At 44.4% G+C, this 18,430-nt stretch overlaps 2 protein-coding genes across 2 annotated transcripts in view; one reads left to right on the top strand and one right to left on the bottom strand.

Annotated features, from left to right (window-relative positions):
• LOC143277575 (uncharacterized) overlaps positions 1-18,430 on the bottom strand; it is a 35,902-nt gene that overhangs the window by 6,004 nt on the left and 11,468 nt on the right. Inside the window, exons 4-5 of the mRNA XM_076582454.1 lie at positions 2,384-2,557; positions 1,133-1,296 (exon numbers count right to left, since the gene is read on the bottom strand). Coding sequence (XP_076438569.1) covers positions 1,133-1,296; positions 2,384-2,557 — 338 coding nt within the window. The remainder of the gene's footprint in view (positions 1-1,132; positions 1,297-2,383; positions 2,558-18,430) is intronic.
• Positions 3,299-17,781, top strand: LOC143277671 (haloacid dehalogenase-like hydrolase domain-containing protein 2). Its single transcript, XM_076582583.1, has 7 exons — positions 3,299-3,602; positions 4,937-5,145; positions 7,400-7,484; positions 9,880-9,962; positions 13,420-13,553; positions 16,494-16,557; positions 17,542-17,781. The coding sequence occupies exons 1-7, from the start codon at positions 3,460-3,462 to the stop codon at positions 17,649-17,651; spliced, it is 828 nt and encodes a 275-aa protein (XP_076438698.1). The 5' UTR covers positions 3,299-3,459; the 3' UTR covers positions 17,652-17,781.

The following is an 18,430-nucleotide window of genomic DNA, read 5'->3' as shown; positions in this document are numbered from 1 at the left end:
TAATAAACAACTCATAACTCCTCACAACCTAAGAGCCGATATGCTCTAAACTGTGGTCTTCTAACTATGTCATAGTCCTTACAGCATAAATGTTGATGTGCTCTAAACTGGTCTTCTATGTATATCATAATCCTCTTAGCATAAGTGTTGACATGTCCTAAACTGTGAAGTCTTAAGTTAAAGTCCTCATAATATAAGTGTTAACCTGTCCTAAACTGGAGTCTTCTATGCATGTCAAAGTCCTCACAGCTTAGGTGTTGACATGTCCTTAACTGAAGTCTACCAAGTATCTCAAAGTCCTCACAGCCTTAGTGTTAACAGGCCCTAAAATAAAACTGAAGACTGAGTCATAGTCTTCATAGCATAAGTACTGACATCCTAAACTGGAGTCTTCTAAGTATATCCTAGTCCTTGCAGCCTAAGTGTTGACATGCCCTAAACCTGAGTCTTCTAAGTATATCCTAGTCCTTGAAGCCTAAGTGTTGACATGCCCTAAACCCCAGTCTTCTAAGTATGTCATAGTCCTCACAGCCTAAGCGTTGACATGCCCTAAACCTCAGTCTTTTAAGTATGTCTTAGTCCTCACAGCCTAAGTGTTGACATGCCCAAAACCTGAGTCTTCTAAGTATGTCATAGTCCTCACAGCCTAAGCGTTGACATGCCCTAAACCCCAGTCTTCTAAGTATGTCATAGTCCTCACAGCCTAAGCGTTGACATGCCCTAAACCTCAGTCTTCTAAGTATGTCCTAGTCCTCACAGCCTAAGCGCTGACATGCCCTAACTGTAAGTCACGCATTCCCACGAATGCATTGTTCATCTCAGCTTTCCAGTGTCCTCAACTCAACCCCATCTTCTGCTCCAAGCAAGTTATCCAACACTGGAAACGGACAATCACAGAGTGTTGTTCCTGTTTGACCACAAGGAAGTACACAGATCTTCTCCTTGGTTTACTGTCACTTCACTACCAGTTATACACAATTTGAAAACACAAATCAAGGCTGAACACACACACACACACACACACACACACACACACACAACACAGAGTCAGTCACACACACACACACACACACACACACACACACACGCTGTAGACACATTTTCAAAATGCAAATCACAGCTGAAGACTGACTGATTGAGGAGGAAGGCAGCGATGTGCGAGTCGTTGCTCAGGCCCTGATGAATTCCAAACTGCCGCCACTGTTGGTACACACCCATCTCCATGACGACTGGAGCAGTGGTGCCCCCTTCAGGCACACTGATGTCCTTCCCAGTGCTCTGGATGCTGGCAGTCATCTGTGCAAAACAATGGCATTGTGACACTGTGGGGAATCAACAGTGTCTGTGCAAAGCAATGGCATTGTGACACTGTGGGGAATCAACAGTGTCTGTGCAAAACAATGGCATTGTGACACAGTAGGAATTACCAGTGTCTGTGCAAAACAATGGCATTATGCAACTGTGAAAATCAACAGTTAGTGTCTGTGCAAAACAATGGCATTGTGACACAGTAGGAATCAACAGGGTCTGTGCAAAACAATGGCATTATGCAACTGTGAAAATCAACAGTTAGTGTCTGTGCAAAACAATGGCATTGTGACACAGTAGGAATCAACAGGGTCTGTGCAAAACAATGGCACTGTGACACTGTAGGAATCAACAGTCAGTGTCTGTGCAAAACAATGGCATTGTGACACTGTAGGAATCAACAGTCAGTGTCTGTGCAAAACAATGGCATTGTGACACTGTAGGAATCAACAGTGTCTGTGCAAAACAATGGCATTATGCAACTGTGAGAATCAACAGTCAGTGTCTGTGCAAAACAATGGCATTTTGACACTGTGGGAATCAATGGTCAGTGTCTGTGCAAAACAATGGCATTGTGACACAGTTGGAATTAACAGTGTCTGTGCAAAACAATGGCATTGTGACACTGTAGGAATCAACAGTGTCTGTGCAGAACAATGGCATTGTGACACTGGGGTGATTTGTGTATCACTGTATCAGTGTGTGTGTGTATTGTGTGCATGTATGTGATGTGGTTTTTACTCAGTTTTGTTCTAACCTTTAACAACTGGTCACAACCACACCATCAACACACACAATGCATTTTACACATATACATACACAACACACACAATGCAGTGTACATACACATGTACATGTATACAAATCAACACACAGTCAATGCATTGTACACATGCACATCAACAAACACAATACATTGTAAACACACACACACTCCGCTGTACACATACACATATCAGCACACACACACAACTCACTGTACACACACATAACATTATGTATACACATCAACACACTTTCATCATGCACACATACACATGTACATCCACAAACACAGTACAGAGTGTTTCCTCACCACAGAAGCAGCAGGCAGAGTGACGGTTCCTGGCAGTGCCAGCATGCGCTGAAGGACCCCCGTCATCACCATGTCCTTCCCTGCCCCCACACTCCCTTCCTCACCCCCACTAGGATCAGGGGGCAAACAGGGATCAGGCTCCCCTTTGTCCATCACACACATCAACCAGGGGATTCAGACTGAAACACAACAACCAGGAGCCATGAACACACCGACTGGCTTGTTGGTCAGTCTACTGTATATGGGAAGGCCCAGAGAGACTTCCATTTTGAAGAAATATGCCCATTGTTGGTTTAGGAATGATGCCAATATTCGTTTGATTACTGATTAGAAATGGATCGTGTCAAGGCAGAGACTCAAGAGAGAATGAGAGAGAGGGGGGGGGGGGGGCGGGGGAGCGAAAGAGAGAAGGAGTGAAAAGACGAGAGAGAGAGAGAGAGAGAGAGAGAGAGAGAGAGAGTAGAGACAATTGGTGGTTAGCATTTTGGGGGGTGGGGTATGGATGGGCGTGAACAACCAACATTAAAGAAATATATTAAACAAATAAATAAAAACTATCTCGTGTCTCAAACTCAGAGGCAGACAGAAACATCTTGAATTTGAAAGCGAAAGCCAAGTGAAAATAAACTTTCGAAGTCTCTTCATGAAGAGAAAAAAAAGTTACTTAAGTGTACACTTTAGGGTATATACTCTAATACTGTTAACTGAAAAGAAATTCAATGAAATAAACAATAAAATTGTGCAGATTCATAATGAAAGGAATTTCCAAAGCAAGCTTTAGAAGTTTTTGAGTTTCAACCAACTTACAGAGTGGCCAAAAGCACCGGAAGTGTTCGAAAACTGAGCTGAGTATGAACTTTCAACAAGTCTTATTTTCGTATCCATGAGACAGACTAATGAAGCAACAAATCCGTTATGATACCCCATTAAGATATGAATGTGGTACACATTTGCATATTTATTCTCAAGCCTAACTTAGATCGATGTTGAGGCCGTCATTCACAAGATTTGTGTACTTTCTAGATGACTGGTGTTAAGATAGTTACGAACGAGTAAAACAAAAAGCTGTATTGGCAATGAAGCGACTCCTTGCAGAAGTTGGCAGAGTGTTGGAGGTGAAAATGGAGAAGGAAACCATTAAATGCGTGTTGGTTGATCTCAGCGGGACGCTTCACATTGATGATGAAGAAATACCTGGATCTGTTAAAGCACTGGAAAGGTTGCAATGTGTGTGTGTGTCCATGTCTGTATGTGTGTGTGTGTAAGTGTGAGTGTGTGTGTGTTGTTTGGATACTGAATGGCACACCCACTTAGCACTAAACAAAACTGGTGCAATAGTGTGGTTGAGTGGTAAAATTTTGGAAACTTGATTTAGTCTTAGATTCCATGGTTTCAGTTTTGCTAGCACATGGTTAGAAGTGGGTCAAAGTGGACCTGACAGCATGTGCAGTTTCAGTTTCTCAAGGAGGCATCACTGCGTTAAGATGATTCCATATACACTACACCGCATTTGCTAGGCATATGTGGGTGTACACATGTGTGCGTGTGTATGGCATTTTTTGTCATGTGTGTGTGTGTGTGCACATGTATTTGATTCTTCATATCTGCACATTGTAGTAATGTCTTGGTGTATGTAGATAATGCCTATGGTGGTGCACTGTCTAATTGACTAAGGTCACCTATTGCAGTGAAAGAGTTTTAAAGATGTTCTGTCAAGACAGAGCTCTTGCAATAAATAATGATGATGATGATTGTGAATGATACTATATACTGATGATGTGACATGGAAAAGGAAGATGATTTGTATTTGTATTACTCTTGGGCTGCTCTCCACAGGGAGAGCATGTCGCTATACTGACAGTGCCTCCCATTTCTTTGTTTTTTTCCTGCCTGCAGTTTCATTTATTTTCCCATCCATGTGGATTTTTCTACAGAATATTGCCAGGCACAACCCTTTTGTTGCTGTGGGTTCTTTCACATGCGCTAAATGCATGCTGCACGTGGGACCTCAGTTTATCGTCTCATCTGAATGACTAGCATCCAGATCACCACTCAAGGTCTAGTGGAGGGGGAGAAAATACTGCCAGTGTGATTCGAACCAGTGTGCTGAGATTCTCTTCCTTCCTAGCCAGATGCGTTAACGCGTTGCCTCTAGACCTTCTTCTTCTGCGTTCACTCGTATGTACACAAGTGGGCTTTTACGTGTATGACCGTTTTTACCCCACCATGTAGGCAGCCATACTCCGTTTTCAGGGGTGTGCATGCTGGATATGTTCTTGTTTCCATAACCCACTGAACGCTGACATGGATTACAGGATCTTTAACGTGCGTATTTGATCTTCTGCTTGCATATACACACGAAGGGGGTTCAGGCACTAGCAGGTCTGCACATATGTTGACCTGGGAGATCGGAAAAATCTCCACCCTTCACCCACCAGGCGCCGTCACCGTGATTCGAACCCGGGACCCTCAGATTGACAGTCCAACGCTTTAACCACTCGGCTATTGCGCCCGTCACCTCTAGACCAACACTCTTTTGTTATTGTTGAACAGACTGCGTGGTAGCGGTGTCCACCTGAAGTTCGTCACCAACACAACCAAAGAATCCAAGCGTGTGCTGCACGAGCGTTTGCATAAACTGGGGTTTGCGGTGGGCTCAGAAGAAATTTTCACCTCGCTCACAGCAGCTCGCAAGCTGCTTGAAGAAAAACAGCTACGACCTTTGCTTTTGGTGGACGACAAAGCTGTGGAAGATTTTGAAGGTACAGTAACTATGACAGTGCCATTTTGGTGTGTGTGTGTGTTTTCTTGTGTGTGTGTGTGTGTGTGTGTGTGTGCGTGCGTGCACACGCATGTGTGAATGTTCCTTTGTTTCTTTTTTGTGAATGTGCATATATGTGTTTTGCATGTGTGTGTGAGTGTGTGTTAGTGTGAGTGTCTGTCTGTCTGTCTGTCTGTATGTGTGTGTGTATGCACGCATGTATGTGTGAGTGTGTGTGTGTGATCCCATTGTGTACAGGTTTTGGTGTGGATAATGTCATTGTGTACAGGTGTGGGTATAGATTATCCTATTACATTGTGAACAGGTGTTGGTGTGGATTATCCCGTTCTATACAGACATGGATGTGGATGATCCCATTGTGTACAGGTGTTCGTGTGGATGATCCCGTTCTATACAGGTGTTTGTGTGGATGATCCCACTGTGTACAGGTGTTGGTGTGGATGATCCCATTCTATACAGGTGTTTGTGTGGATGATCCCACTGTGTACAGGTGTGGGTGTGGATGATCCCATTCTATGCAGGTGTTTGTGTGGATGATCCCACTGTGTACAGGTGTGGGTGTGGATGATCCCATTCTATGCAGGTGTTGGTGTGGATGATCCCACTGTGTACAGGTGTTGGTGTGGATGATCCCATTCTATACAGGTGTTTGTGTAGATGATCCCTTTGTGTACACGTGTAGGTGTGGATGATCCCACTGTGTACAGGTGTGGGTGTGGATGATCCCATTCTATACAGGTGTTTGTGTGGATGATCCCATTGTGTACATGTGTAGGTGTGGATGATCCCACTGTGTACAGGTGTGGGTGTGGATGATCCCATTCTATGCAGGTGTTTGTGTGGATGATCCCATTCTATACAGGTGTTTGTGTGGATGATCCCTTTCTATACAGGTGTTTGTGTGGATGATCCCATTGTGTACATGTGTGGGTGTGGTTGATCCCATTCTATACAGGTGTTGGTGTGGATGATCCCATTCAATACACGTGTTTGTGTGGATGATCCCATTCTATACAGGTATTTGTGTGGATGTTCCCATTGTATACAGGTGTTGGTGTGGATGATCCCTTTCTATACAGGTGTTTGTGTGGATGATCTCATTGTGTACATGTGTTGGTGTGGATGATCCCACTGTGTACAGGTGTGGATGTGGATGATCCCATTCTATACAGGTGTTTGTGTGGGTGATCCCATTGTGTACAGGTGTTGGTGTGGATGATCCCATTCTATACAGGTGTTTGTGTGAATGATCCCATTGTGTAAAGGTGTGGGTGTGGATGACCCTATTGTGTACAGGTGTTGGTGTGGATGATCCCATTCTATACAGGTGTTGGTGTGGATGATCCCTTTCTATACAGGTGTTTGTGTGGATGATCCCATTGTGTACATGTGTTGGTGTGGATGATCCCACTGTGTACAGGTGTGGGTGTAGATGATCCCATTCTATACAGGTGTTTGTGTGGATGATCCCATTCTATACAAGTGTTTGTGTGGATGATCCCACTGTGTACAGGTGTTGGTGTGGATGATCCCATTCAATACACGTGTTTGTGTGGATGATCCCATTCTATACAGGTATTTGTGTGGATGTTCCCATATGTATACAGGTGTTGGTGTGGATGATCCCTTTCTATACAGGTGTTTGTGTGGATGATCTCATTGTGTACATGTGTTGGTGTGGATGATCCCACTGTGTACAGGTGTGGATGTGGATGATCCCATTCTATACAGGTGTTTGTGTGGGTGATCCCATTGTGTACAGGTGTTGGTGTGGATGATCCCATTCTATACATCATTACATGTGTTTCTGTGAATGATCCCATTGTGTACAGGTGTGGGTGTGGATGATCCCATTGTGTAAGGTGTTGGTGTTGGTGATCCCATTTTATACAGGTGTGGATGTTGATGATCCCACTGTGTACAGATGTTTGTGTAGATGATCCCATTGTGTGCAGGTGTTGGTGTGGATGATCCCATTCTATACAGGTGTGGATGTTGATGATCCTACTGTGTACAGGTGTTTGTGTAGATGATCCCATTGTGGACAGGTGTTGGTGTGGATGATCCCATTCTATACAGGTGTGGATGTTGATGATCCTACTGTGTACAGGTGTTTGTGTAGATGATCCCATTGTGGACAGGTGTTGATGTGGATGATCCCATTCTATACAGGTGTTTGTGTGGATGATCCCATTGTGTACAGGTGTGGGTGTGGATGATCCCACTGTGTACAGGTGTGGGTGTGGATGATCCCAATGCTGTCGTGGTTGGACTGGCCCCAGACAAGTTTGGCTACAACTTCATGAACGAAGCTTTCAGGTCAGGGCACACTCGTTTTCTGTTTGTCCACACGCCTGCTCACTCTTTCTTCATCTGTTGATCTGTGTCTCATGCCACCCATTAAAATTGTATCCCAGACAGCTCTCTGTCATCTCACCCATTAAAATTGTATCCCGGACAGCTCTCTGTCATGTAACCCATTAAAATTGTATCCCAGACAGCTATCTGTCATGTCACATATTAAAATTGTATTCCAGACAGCTCTCTGTTGACCTGTGTCTCATACCACCCATTAAAATTGTATCCCAGACATCTCTCTGTAGGTCTGTCTCACATTGTATCCCAGACATCTCTGTCATGTCACCCATTAAAATTGTATCCCAGACGGCTCTCTGTCATGCCACCCATTAAAATTGTATCCCAGATGGCTCTCTGTCATGCCACCCATTAAAATTGTATCCCAGACAGCTCTCTGTCATGTCACCCATTAAAATTGTATCCCAGACAGCTCTCTATAGGTCTGTCTCACATTGTATCCCAGACAGCTCTCTGTCATGTCACCCATTAAAACTGTATCCCAGACATCTCTGTCATGTCACCCATTAAAATTGTATCCCAGACAGCTCTCTGTCATGTCACCCATTAAAATTGTATCCCAGACAGCTCTCTGTCATGTCACCCATTAAAATTGTATCCCAGACAGCTCTCTGTCATGCCACCCATTAAAATTGTATCCCAGACAGCTCTCTATAGGTCTGTCTCACATTGTATCCCAGACAGCTCTCTGTCATGTCACCCATTAAAACTGTATCCCAGACATCTCTGTCATGTCACCCATTAAAATTGTATCCCAGACAGCTCTCTGTCATGTCACCCATTAAAATTGTATCCCAGACAGCTCTCTGTCATGTCACCCATTAAAATTGTATCCCAGACAGCTCTCTGTCATGTCACCCATTAAAATTGTATCCCAGACAGCTCTCTGTCATGTCACCTATTAGAATTGTATCCCAGACAGCTCTCTGTCATTTCACCCATTAAAATTGTATCCCAGACAGCTCTCTGTCATGTCACCTATTAAAATTGTATCCCAGACAGCTCTCTGTCATGTCACCCATTAAAATTGTATCCCAGACAGCTCTCTGTCATGCCACCCATTAAAATTGTATCCCAGACAGCTCTCTGTCATGCCACCCATTAAAATTGTATCCCAGACAACTCTCTGTCATGTCACCCATTAAAATTGTATCCCAGACAGCTGTCTGTCATGTCACCCATTAAAATTGTATCCCAGACAGCTATCTGTCATGTCACCTATTAAAATTGTATCCCAGACAGCTCTCTGTCATGTCACCCATTAAAATTGTATCCCAGACAGCCCTCTGTCATGTCACCCATTAAAATTGTATCCCAGACAGCTCTCTGTAGGTCTGTGTTTCATGTCACCCATTAATATTGTATCCCAGACAGCTCTCTGTTGGTCTGTGTTTCATGTCAACCATTGAAATTGTATCCCAGACAGCTCTCTGTAGGTCTGTTTCATGTCACACATTAAAATTGTATCCCAGACAGCTGTCTGTAGGTCTGTGTTTCATGTCACCCATTAAAAATTGTATCCCAGACAGCTCTCTTTTGGCCTGTGTTTCATGTCACCCATTAAAATTGTATCCCAGACGGCTCTCTGTTGGTCTGTGTTTCATGTCACCCATTGAAATTGTATCCCAGACAGCTGTCTGTAGGTCTGTGTTTCATGTCACCCATTAACATTGTATCCCAGACGGCTCTCTGTAGGTCTGTGTTTCATGTCACCCATTAAAATTGTATCCCAGACAGCTCTCTGTAGGTCTGTGTTTCATGTCACCCATTAATATTGTATCCCAGACAGCTCTTTGTTGGTCTGTATCATGTCACCCATTAACATTGTATCCCAGACAGCTCTCTGTAGGTCTGTGTTTCATGTCACCCATTAAAATTGTATCCCAGACAGCTCTCTGTTGGTCTGTGTTTCATGTCACCCATTAAAATTGTATCCCAGACAGCTCTCTGTTGGTCTGTTTCATGTCACCCATTAACATTGTATCCCTGACAGCTCTCTGTTGGTCTGTGTTTCATGTCACCCATTGAAATTGTATCCCAGACAGCTCTCTGTAGGTCTGTTTCATGTCACCCATTAAAATTGTATCCCAGACAGCTCTCTGTTGGTCTGTGTTTCATGTCACCCATTGAAAATTGTATCCCAGACAGCTCTCTGTTGGTCTGTGTTTCATGTCACCCATTGAAAATTGTATCCCTGACAGCTCTCTGTAGGTCTGTGTTTCATGTCACCCATTGAAATTGTACCCCATGCAGTTCTCTGATTGTATTTTCAAGGATCTCTGAAGACTGGGGTGCTGGTGTGACTGCATTATCGCCGTGTTGGTTGTTTGTATTTCAGTTTGCTGCAGAAGGGAGCGTCTCTCATTGCCATTCATAAAGCACGCTACTACAAGAGAAAAGATGGACTGGCTTTGGGCCCAGGTATCAGTGTATGAATCCTTTTTTTTTCTTTTTCTTTTTCTTTTTGGAACCCTGACAGAAATGAATTTCATCTGTGCAGTTTCTGATTAAGTCAGTGAGAGCATAGTATGAGAGGATTGTCATTGTAACATTTGATAGAATTCAGCACAGAAAAAAAAAAACCTACTTCAGGACAGCACAGCAAAGCGCAGTGCATTGCAGTTCAATGCAGTACAGTACATCACAGTACAATATGGTATTGTGCAGTACAGGGCATTGCAATACGATACAGTGCATTACAGTACAGTGTATTGCACTATAATACGGTACAGTACAGTACAGTACAGTCCAGCACATTGCAGTACAATACAATATTGTATTGTGCAAATTCAGTACAGTACGGTACATAACAGTAAAATGCATTGCAGTTCAAAACAGTAGATTACAGTGCACTGTGATACTGTACAATACATTACATTACAGTGTGATGCAGTATAATACAATAAATTACATTGCTTTTTATTATCGTACATTGCTACACAGTACAGTGCAATACAGCAAATTATAGTATGATAATAATACATCACATTACAATGCAGTATAGTGGAATGACAGTGCAGTGCTGTACAATATATAATAATGCTTTGCAGTGTAGTGTAGTACAGTGCAGTGCAGTACGATACAATATTGTATATTGCAGTGCAATGGAGTGCAATATAGTACATCACATTACAGGGCAGTACTAATAGTGTATTGCTGTACAATACATTACAGTGTGGTACAATATATCACAGTGCAGTACAATACAATATATTACAGTGCAGTGCAGTGCATTGCAGTTCAGTACGATACAGCACATTACAGTGCAATACAATACAGTATATTGCAATGCAGTGAAATACATTTCATTACAGTGCTGCATGCTTTGTTTCTAAGTCTCTGTAACCTGTGTGCTTTGTTTCTCTGTAACCTGTTGGTTGTTGTTTTTTTTATCTGTCTATATAAACTGTGCTTTGTTTCTCTGTAACCTGTTGTTGTTTTTTTATCTGTCTATATAAACTGTGCTTTGTTTCTAAGTCTCTATAATCTGTATGCTTTGTTTCTAACAATCTAAGTCTCTACAACCTGTGTGCTTTGTTTCTTTCTCACTTTTATCTGTGTGCTTTGTCTGTAAACTGCATACTTTGTTTTTCTGTCTGTATAATCTGTATGCATTGTTTCAAAGTCTCTATAATCTGTTTGCTTTGTTTCTCTGTCTCTATAATCTGTATGCTTTGTTTCAAAGTCTCTATAACCTTTGTGTTTTGTTTCTCTGTCTCTACAACTTGTGTGCTTTGTTTCTTTTTCTCTGAATCAGTATGCTTTGTTTCTTTCTCTCTATAGTCCACATGCTTTGTTTCTTTCTCTCTATAGTCCACATGCTTTCTTTCTTTCTCTCTATAGTCCACATGCTTTCTTTCTTTCTGTGACCTTTGTTTATCTGTAACATGTATGCTTTGTTTCTCTGTCTCTGTAAACTCAGTGCTTTGTTTTTCTGTCTCAAAATAAGTATGCTTTGTTCCTAAGTTTTTATAGCCTGTATGCTTTGTTTCTTTCTCTCCATAAATATAGGCTGTGTGCTTTTGTTTGTCTGTAACGTGTATGTTTTGTTTCTCTGTCTCTGTAACCTCTGTACTTTGTCTCTCTGTCTCTGTAACCTCTGTACTTTGTCTCTCTGTCTCTGTAACCTCTGTACTTTGTCTCTCTGTCTCTGTAACCTCTGTACTTTTGTAACCTCTGTACTTTGTTTCTGTAACCTGTATGCTTTGTTTCTTTCTCTCCATAAATATAGCCTGTGTGCTTTGTTTGTCAGTAACATGTTTGCTTTGTTTCTTTTTTCTCTGTAACCCCTGTGCCTGTGCCTTGTTCCTCTGTCTCTAAACCAGTATTTTTTTTGTTTCTCTGTCTCTTTAACCTGCGTGCTTTGTTTCTTTCTCTCTGTAAGTGTACCCTTTGTGCTTTGTTTTTCTGTAACGTGTATGTTTTGTTTCTGTGTCTCTGTAACCTCTGTACTTTGTCTCTCTGTCTCTGTAACCTGTATGCTTTGTTTCTCTGTCTCCAAACCAATGAGCTTTGTTATTCTGTCTCAGCCGCCGGTATTTTCTCTCCCTCCACTAGACCTTGAGTGGTGGTCTGGACGCTAGTCATTCGGATGAGACGATAAACTGAGGTCCCGTGTGCAGCATGTAAAAGAACCCACGGCAACAAAAGGATTGTTCCTGGCAAAATTCTGTAGAAAAATCCACTTCGATAGGAAAAGCAAATAAAACCGCACGTGGGAGAAAATACAAAACAATGGGTGGCGCTGTAGTGTAGCGACGTGCTCTCCCTGGGGAGAGCAGCCCGAATTTCACACAGAGAAATCTGTCGTGATAAAAAGAAATACAAATACAAATGTATGCTTTGTTTGTAACATATATGGTTTGTTTCTCTGTGTCTGTAACCTCTGTGCTTTGTTTTTCTGTCTCTAAACCAGTATGCTTTGTTTCTCCGTCTGTGTAACGTGTGCTTTTGTTTCTTTCTCTCTGTAACCCGTGTGCTTTGTTTGTAACATGTATACTTTGTTTCTCTGTGTCTGTAGCCTCTGTGCTTTGTTCCTCAGTGTCTAAATCAGTATGCTTTGTTTTTCTTTCTCGGTAATCTTTGTGCTTTGTTGTTGTTTTTCTATCAGTATAACCTTTGTCTTTTGTTTGTCTGTAACATGTATGCTTTGTTTCTCTGTCTCTCTAACCTCTGTGCTATGTTCCTCTGTCCTTCTAACCTCTGCTTTTTTTCTCTGTCTCTCTAACCTCTGTGCTTTGTTCCTCTGTCTCTCTAACCTCTGTGCTTTGTTTCTCTGTCTCTCTAACCTCTGTGCTTTGTTTCTCTGTCTCTCTAACCTCTGTGCTTTGTTCCTCTGTCTCTCTAACCTCTGTGCTTTGTTTCTCTGTTTCTCTGTCTCTCTAACCTCTGTGCTTTGTTCCTCTGTCTCTCTAACCTCTGTGCTTTGTTTCTCTGTCTCTCTAACCTCTGTGCTTTGTTTCTCTGTCTCTCTAACCTCTGTGCTTTGTTCCTCTGTTCCTTTGTCTCTCTAACCTCTGTGCTTTGTTTCTCTGTTCCTCTGTCTCTCTAACCTCTGTGCTTTGTTCCTCTGTCTCTCTAACCTCTGTGCATTGTTTCTCTGTCTCTCTAACCTCTGTGCTTTGTTTCTCTGTCTCTCTAACCTCTGTGCTTTGTTCCTCTGTCTCTCTAACCTCTGTGCTTTGTTCCTCTGTCTCTCTAACCTCTGTGCTTTGTTCCTTTGTCTCTCTAACCTCTGTGCTTTGTTCCTTTGTCTCTCTAACCTCTGTGCTTTGTTTCTCTGTTCCTCTGTCTCTCTAACCTCTGTGCTTTGTTTCTCTGTTCCTCTGTCTCTCTAACCTCTGTGCTTTGTTTCTCTGTCTCCATACCCCAATGCCAGGGCCCTTCGTGGCGGCCTTGGAATACGCCACAGGTCAAAAGGCCGAGGTTGTGGGCAAACCGCAGGGGTCATTTTTCCACTCAGCAGTGAGAGAGTTCAGCTGCGCCCCGCAGCAGTGTGTTATGATTGGGGACGTGAGTACTCTTGCTTTGTATGATAGTTGTGTCTGACTATGATGATCAGAACAGCAGAGGAGGCAACTGCTGTCCCGACTGTCTGGGCTAGAATCTGATTATGGTGGAGAGTGTCTTGCCCAAGTTACATCCTTACTCTCTCGGACAAGAGAGAGTTTTAGGACAGTCGGTATTTGGATGGTTCCCAAAGGCTGACTAGCCCCCAAGGCTGCAGCACTAAGAGCCAGTACAATCTTGCCGCCTAGTTTGAGAGTCATTGTCCTTCACAAAAGACTAAGCTGTAAATGGATTCCTGTTGCTGTTGTTTCATGGACCAGACAACCTGGCACATGCGTCAGTGTTGTGCCATTTACTGTTGCATGTGGTGAGATTGCAGGTGGGGGCCAGGCGGGGGGAGGTTGGGGGGGGGTTCGGGGGAGGGGGCATGAGAGAAAGATGTGTGTCGGTTTTTGCCATTTTCCTGTTTAGTGGTGGGGGGTTGGGAAAAGGCTGGAGGAATATATCAACAGAAAATGGGAGAGGGCTGGTGGAATTTGTCAACAGACGATGGGAGGAGAGGGCTAAAGGAATTTGGAATTTGTCAACGGAAGGTGGGGAGGGGGGAGGAGGGAGGGAGGGGGAAGAGGACTGGAGGAATTTGTCAACAGAAGGGGGGGAGAGGCTGGTGGAATTTGTCAACAGAAGGGGGGGAGAGGGCTGGTGGAATTTGTCAACAGAAAGTGGGGGGGAGGGCTGGTGGAATTTGTCTACAGAAGGTGGTGGGGGGGAGAGAGGGCTGATGGAATTTGTCAACAGAAGGTGGTGGGGGAGAGGGCTGGTGGAATTTGTCAACAGAAGGGGGGAAGAGGCCTGGTGGAATTTGTCAACAGAAGGGGGGGAGAGGCCTGGTGGAATTTGTCAACAGAAGGGGAGGAGAGGCTGGTGGAATTTGTCAACAGAAGGTGGTGGGGGAGAGGCCTGGTGGAATTTGTCAACAGAAGGGGGGAGAGGGCTGGTGGAATTTGTCAACAGAAGGTGGGGGGGAGGCCTGGTGAAATTTGTCAACAGAAGGGGGGGAGAGGGCTGGTGGAATTTGTCAACAGAAGGGGGGGGGGGGAGAGGCCTGGTGGAATTTGTCAACAGAAGGGGGGAGAGAGGGCTGGTGAAATTTGTCAACAGAAGGGGGGGAGAGGGCTGGTGGAATTTGTCAACAGAAGGGGGGGGAGAGGCCTGGTGGAATTTGTCAACAGAAGGTGGGGGGCGGGGAGAGAGGGCTGTTGGAATTTGTCAACAGAAGGTGGGGGGGGGGAGAGGCTGGTGGAATTTGTCAACAGAAGGTGGAGGGGTGGGGAGAGGCTGGTGGAATTTGTCAACAGAAGGGGGGGAGAGGCCTGGTGGAATTTGTCAACAGAAGGGGAGGAGAGGCTGGTGGAATTTGTCAACAGAAGGTGGTGGGGGAGAGGCTGGTGGAATTTGTCAACAGAAGAGGGGGAGAGGGCTGGTGGAATTTGTCAACAGAAGGTGGTGGGGGAGAGGCCTGATGGAATTTGTCTACAGAAGGGGGGAGAGGCTGGTGGAATTTGTCAACAGAAGGGGGGGAGAGGCCTGGTGGAATTTGTCAACAGAAGGGGGGGAGAGGGCTGGTGGAATTTGTCAACAGAAGGGGAGGAGAGGCCTGGTGGAATTTGTCAACAGAAGGGGGGGAGAGGCCTGGTGGAATTTGTCAACAGAAGGGGAGGAGAGGCTGGTGGAATTTGTCAACAGAAGGTGGTGGGGGAGAGGCCTGGTGGAATTTGTCAACAGAAGGGGGGGAGAGGCTGGTGGAATTTGTCAACAGAAGGGGAGGAGAGGCCTGGTGGAATTTGTCAACAGAAGGGTGGGAGAGGCCTGGTGGAATTTGTCAACAGAAGGGGAGGAGAGGCTGGTGGAATTTGTCAACAGAAGGTGGTGGGGGAGAGGCCTGGTGGAATTTGTCAACAGAAGGGGGGGAGAGGCTGGTGGAATTTGTCAACAGAAGGTGGGGGGGGAGGGCTGGTGGAATTTGTCTACAGAAAGTGGTGGGGGGGGAGAGAGGGCTGGTGGAATTTGTCAACAGAAGGTGGGGGAGAGGGCTGGTGGAATTTGTCAACAGAAGGTGGGGGGGAGAGGCTGGTGGAATTTGTCAACAGAAGGTGGGGGGGGGGGAGAGGCTGGTGGAATTTGTCAACAGAAGGTTGGGGAGGGGGGGATGGTGGAATTTGTCAACAGAAGGTGGGGTGGGACTGGTGGAATTTGTCAACAGAAGGGGGAGGGGGGGGGGGAGAGGGCTGGTGGAATTTGTCAACAGAAGGGGGGAAGAGGCCTGGTGGAATTTGTCAACAGAAGGTGTGGGGGGGAGAGGGCTGATGGAATTTGTCAACAGAAGGTGTGGGGGGGAGAGGGCTGATGGAATTTGTCAACAGAAGGTGTGGGGGGGGGGGGGGGAGAGGGCTGATGGAATTTGTCAACAGAAGGTGTGGGGGGGAGAGGGCTGATGGAATTTGTCAACAGAAGGTGTGGGGGGGGGGGGGGGGGAGAGGGCTGATCGAATTTGTCAACAGAAGGTGTGGGGGGGAGAGGGCTGATCGAATTTGTCAACAGAAGGTGTGTGGGGGGGCAGAGGGCTGGTGGAATTTGTTAACAGAAGGTGGGGGAGGGGGGGGGGGGAGAGGGCCGGTGGAAGTTGTCAACAGAAGGTGGGGGGAGGGGGGGCAGAGGGCTGGTGGAATTTGTTAACAGAAGGTGGGGGAGGTGGGGGAGAGGGCCGGTGGAATTTGTCAACAGAAGGTGGGGGGAGGGGGGGCAGAGGGCTGGTGGAATTTGTTAACAGAAGGTGGGGGAGGGCCGGTGGAATTTGTCAACAGAAGGTGGGGTGAGAGGGGGGGGGGAGAGGGTTGGTGGAATTTGTCAACAGAAGGTAAAAGTGTCATCTGTGGATTTCAGGATGCACGAGATGATGTGGCAGGAGCACAGAACTGCGGCATGAAAGGAATTCTGGTGAGAACAGGTTAGTTCCCTTGTTCTAATGAATAGACAGATAGATGAATAGATAGAAATGTTGTTGCTGTTATTGTTACAAAAAGGGCAGGGTGATCATAAGACATGGTCAGGCTGAAAAGTATAATCACTGAGTGACTTGCTATGGGAAAAATTAGAAAATACCAGCATTAACCACCATCAGTCAAAAGTGATGGAATGTCTATGTTTATATTCTCTGAATACCAGCAGGTTGAAAAAGAAAAAAAAGTTGAAGCAAACTACAATGTTTATGAATTCAAAATGGATGAGGAGAAGTGGTGCTGGTATCAAAAGAAATTTGTGGGACAAGGAACACCAGAAACAGCACATAATCAAACGATCAATGTGTCCGTTCTCGCCCACTTTGTAATATGACATGCTGGGTATGATTCTTGATGAATGTTTGTATTATGATGTGAGTGGGGTTTTTTTGGTGTTTTTTTTTCCCCTCCATTTATTGTCTTGCAAGACCGGACTGTGAACTGCATGCTTGGTCTTATGTTGATTGGAATTTAAATAGTCCTCTAAAATAATCTGTTTTTATGGAAAGTTTTGGTGCATTTGTTATGTGTCTATTACAGATTATTCCATTATCCCCAAAAGATAAATGGGAAAAGACCAGGCCAGATTATTATTTCATTAAATAGTTGTTGTAGTAGTAGTAGTATTTTTATGTATTTATCTTTTTTTTCTTTTTGTATTTTTACTTTATTCTTTTTTTTTTCATTTTCATTATTTATTTTTATTTTATATTATTTTTATTCTTTTTTTTAATTCTTTTTTTTTTCTCTTGGCAGATGTGGTGTAGCGTATATGGATTTGATCGAACACAGTGACGCCTCCTTGAGCTACTGATACTGATTCTTCTACACATTCTGCCCCTCTAGCTTCATTACCAGTGTGTTGTGTATGTGTGTGTGTTTGTTTGTCTGTGCCTGTGTGTGTGTGTGTGTGTTTGTGTGTGTGTGTGCAGGAAAGTACCGTCAGGGGGATGAGAGCAGCATCACACCCCCAGCATTTCATGTGGCCAACGACTTCCCTGCTGCTGTTGATTATATTCTGTCTTCCTGTAGCCTGGAATAAAATGGTGCTGTTTTGGATGAGAGCAGCGTCACACCCCCAGCATTTCATGTGGCCAATGACTTCCCTGCTGCTGTTGATTATATTCTGTCTTCCTGTAGCCTGGAATAAAATGGTGCTGTTTTTCTTCATATTTCAGTGTGTATAGATGGCTGGTGGTGTATGCACGTGTACACACAAACACACACACACATTGCAATTTGTGTACAAACACACAAACATTGTAATTTGTACACACACACACACATCACACACATATGTGTGCACGCTCACACACACACACAGTGTACACAAACGCAAGCACACACATACAAATCTGAAACAAAACTGGAAACTGATTACATTTCTATTCAAATTTTATTCTTCTATCTACTCAACTGTCACCATTCACCCAAAACATTTACACAAAAAATGAAAAAATTGTTCACACAACACTGTTCTTCACTATTTTGTCTTCCAGGCACTCTGGAGACTCAAGAGCGCCTGTGACTTTCTCTCCACTCTGGAGCTGAGGTGATGGGGAAATCAATACATCCCTATCTGCAGTCCTCTGCCACCAGTAGGGTTTGAACCCAGGGTCCTCAGCCATGGTCCTGATGTCTCATTTCAGCCAACAGCATGATGATGATGGCAGTTTCTTCGTATCCGAAGATCACTGGGAAGAAGGTCTAGTCCGGGTGAGGCAAGCCTTCTGGTGGCTGTACAGGCCAATCCTGGACTTGTATTGTCGGGAACAGCTGGCGCACGTGAAAGTTGGCTGGTCGCTGGAGGGGTGAACTTGA

The sequence above is a fragment of the Babylonia areolata genome, chromosome 34 (genome assembly GCF_041734735.1).
Source record: "Babylonia areolata isolate BAREFJ2019XMU chromosome 34, ASM4173473v1, whole genome shotgun sequence".
NCBI classification, from domain to species: Eukaryota; Metazoa; Mollusca; class Gastropoda; order Neogastropoda; family Buccinidae; genus Babylonia; species Babylonia areolata.
Note: the sequence above shows the minus strand (reverse complement) of the source record. Positions and strands in the feature narration are given on the sequence as shown.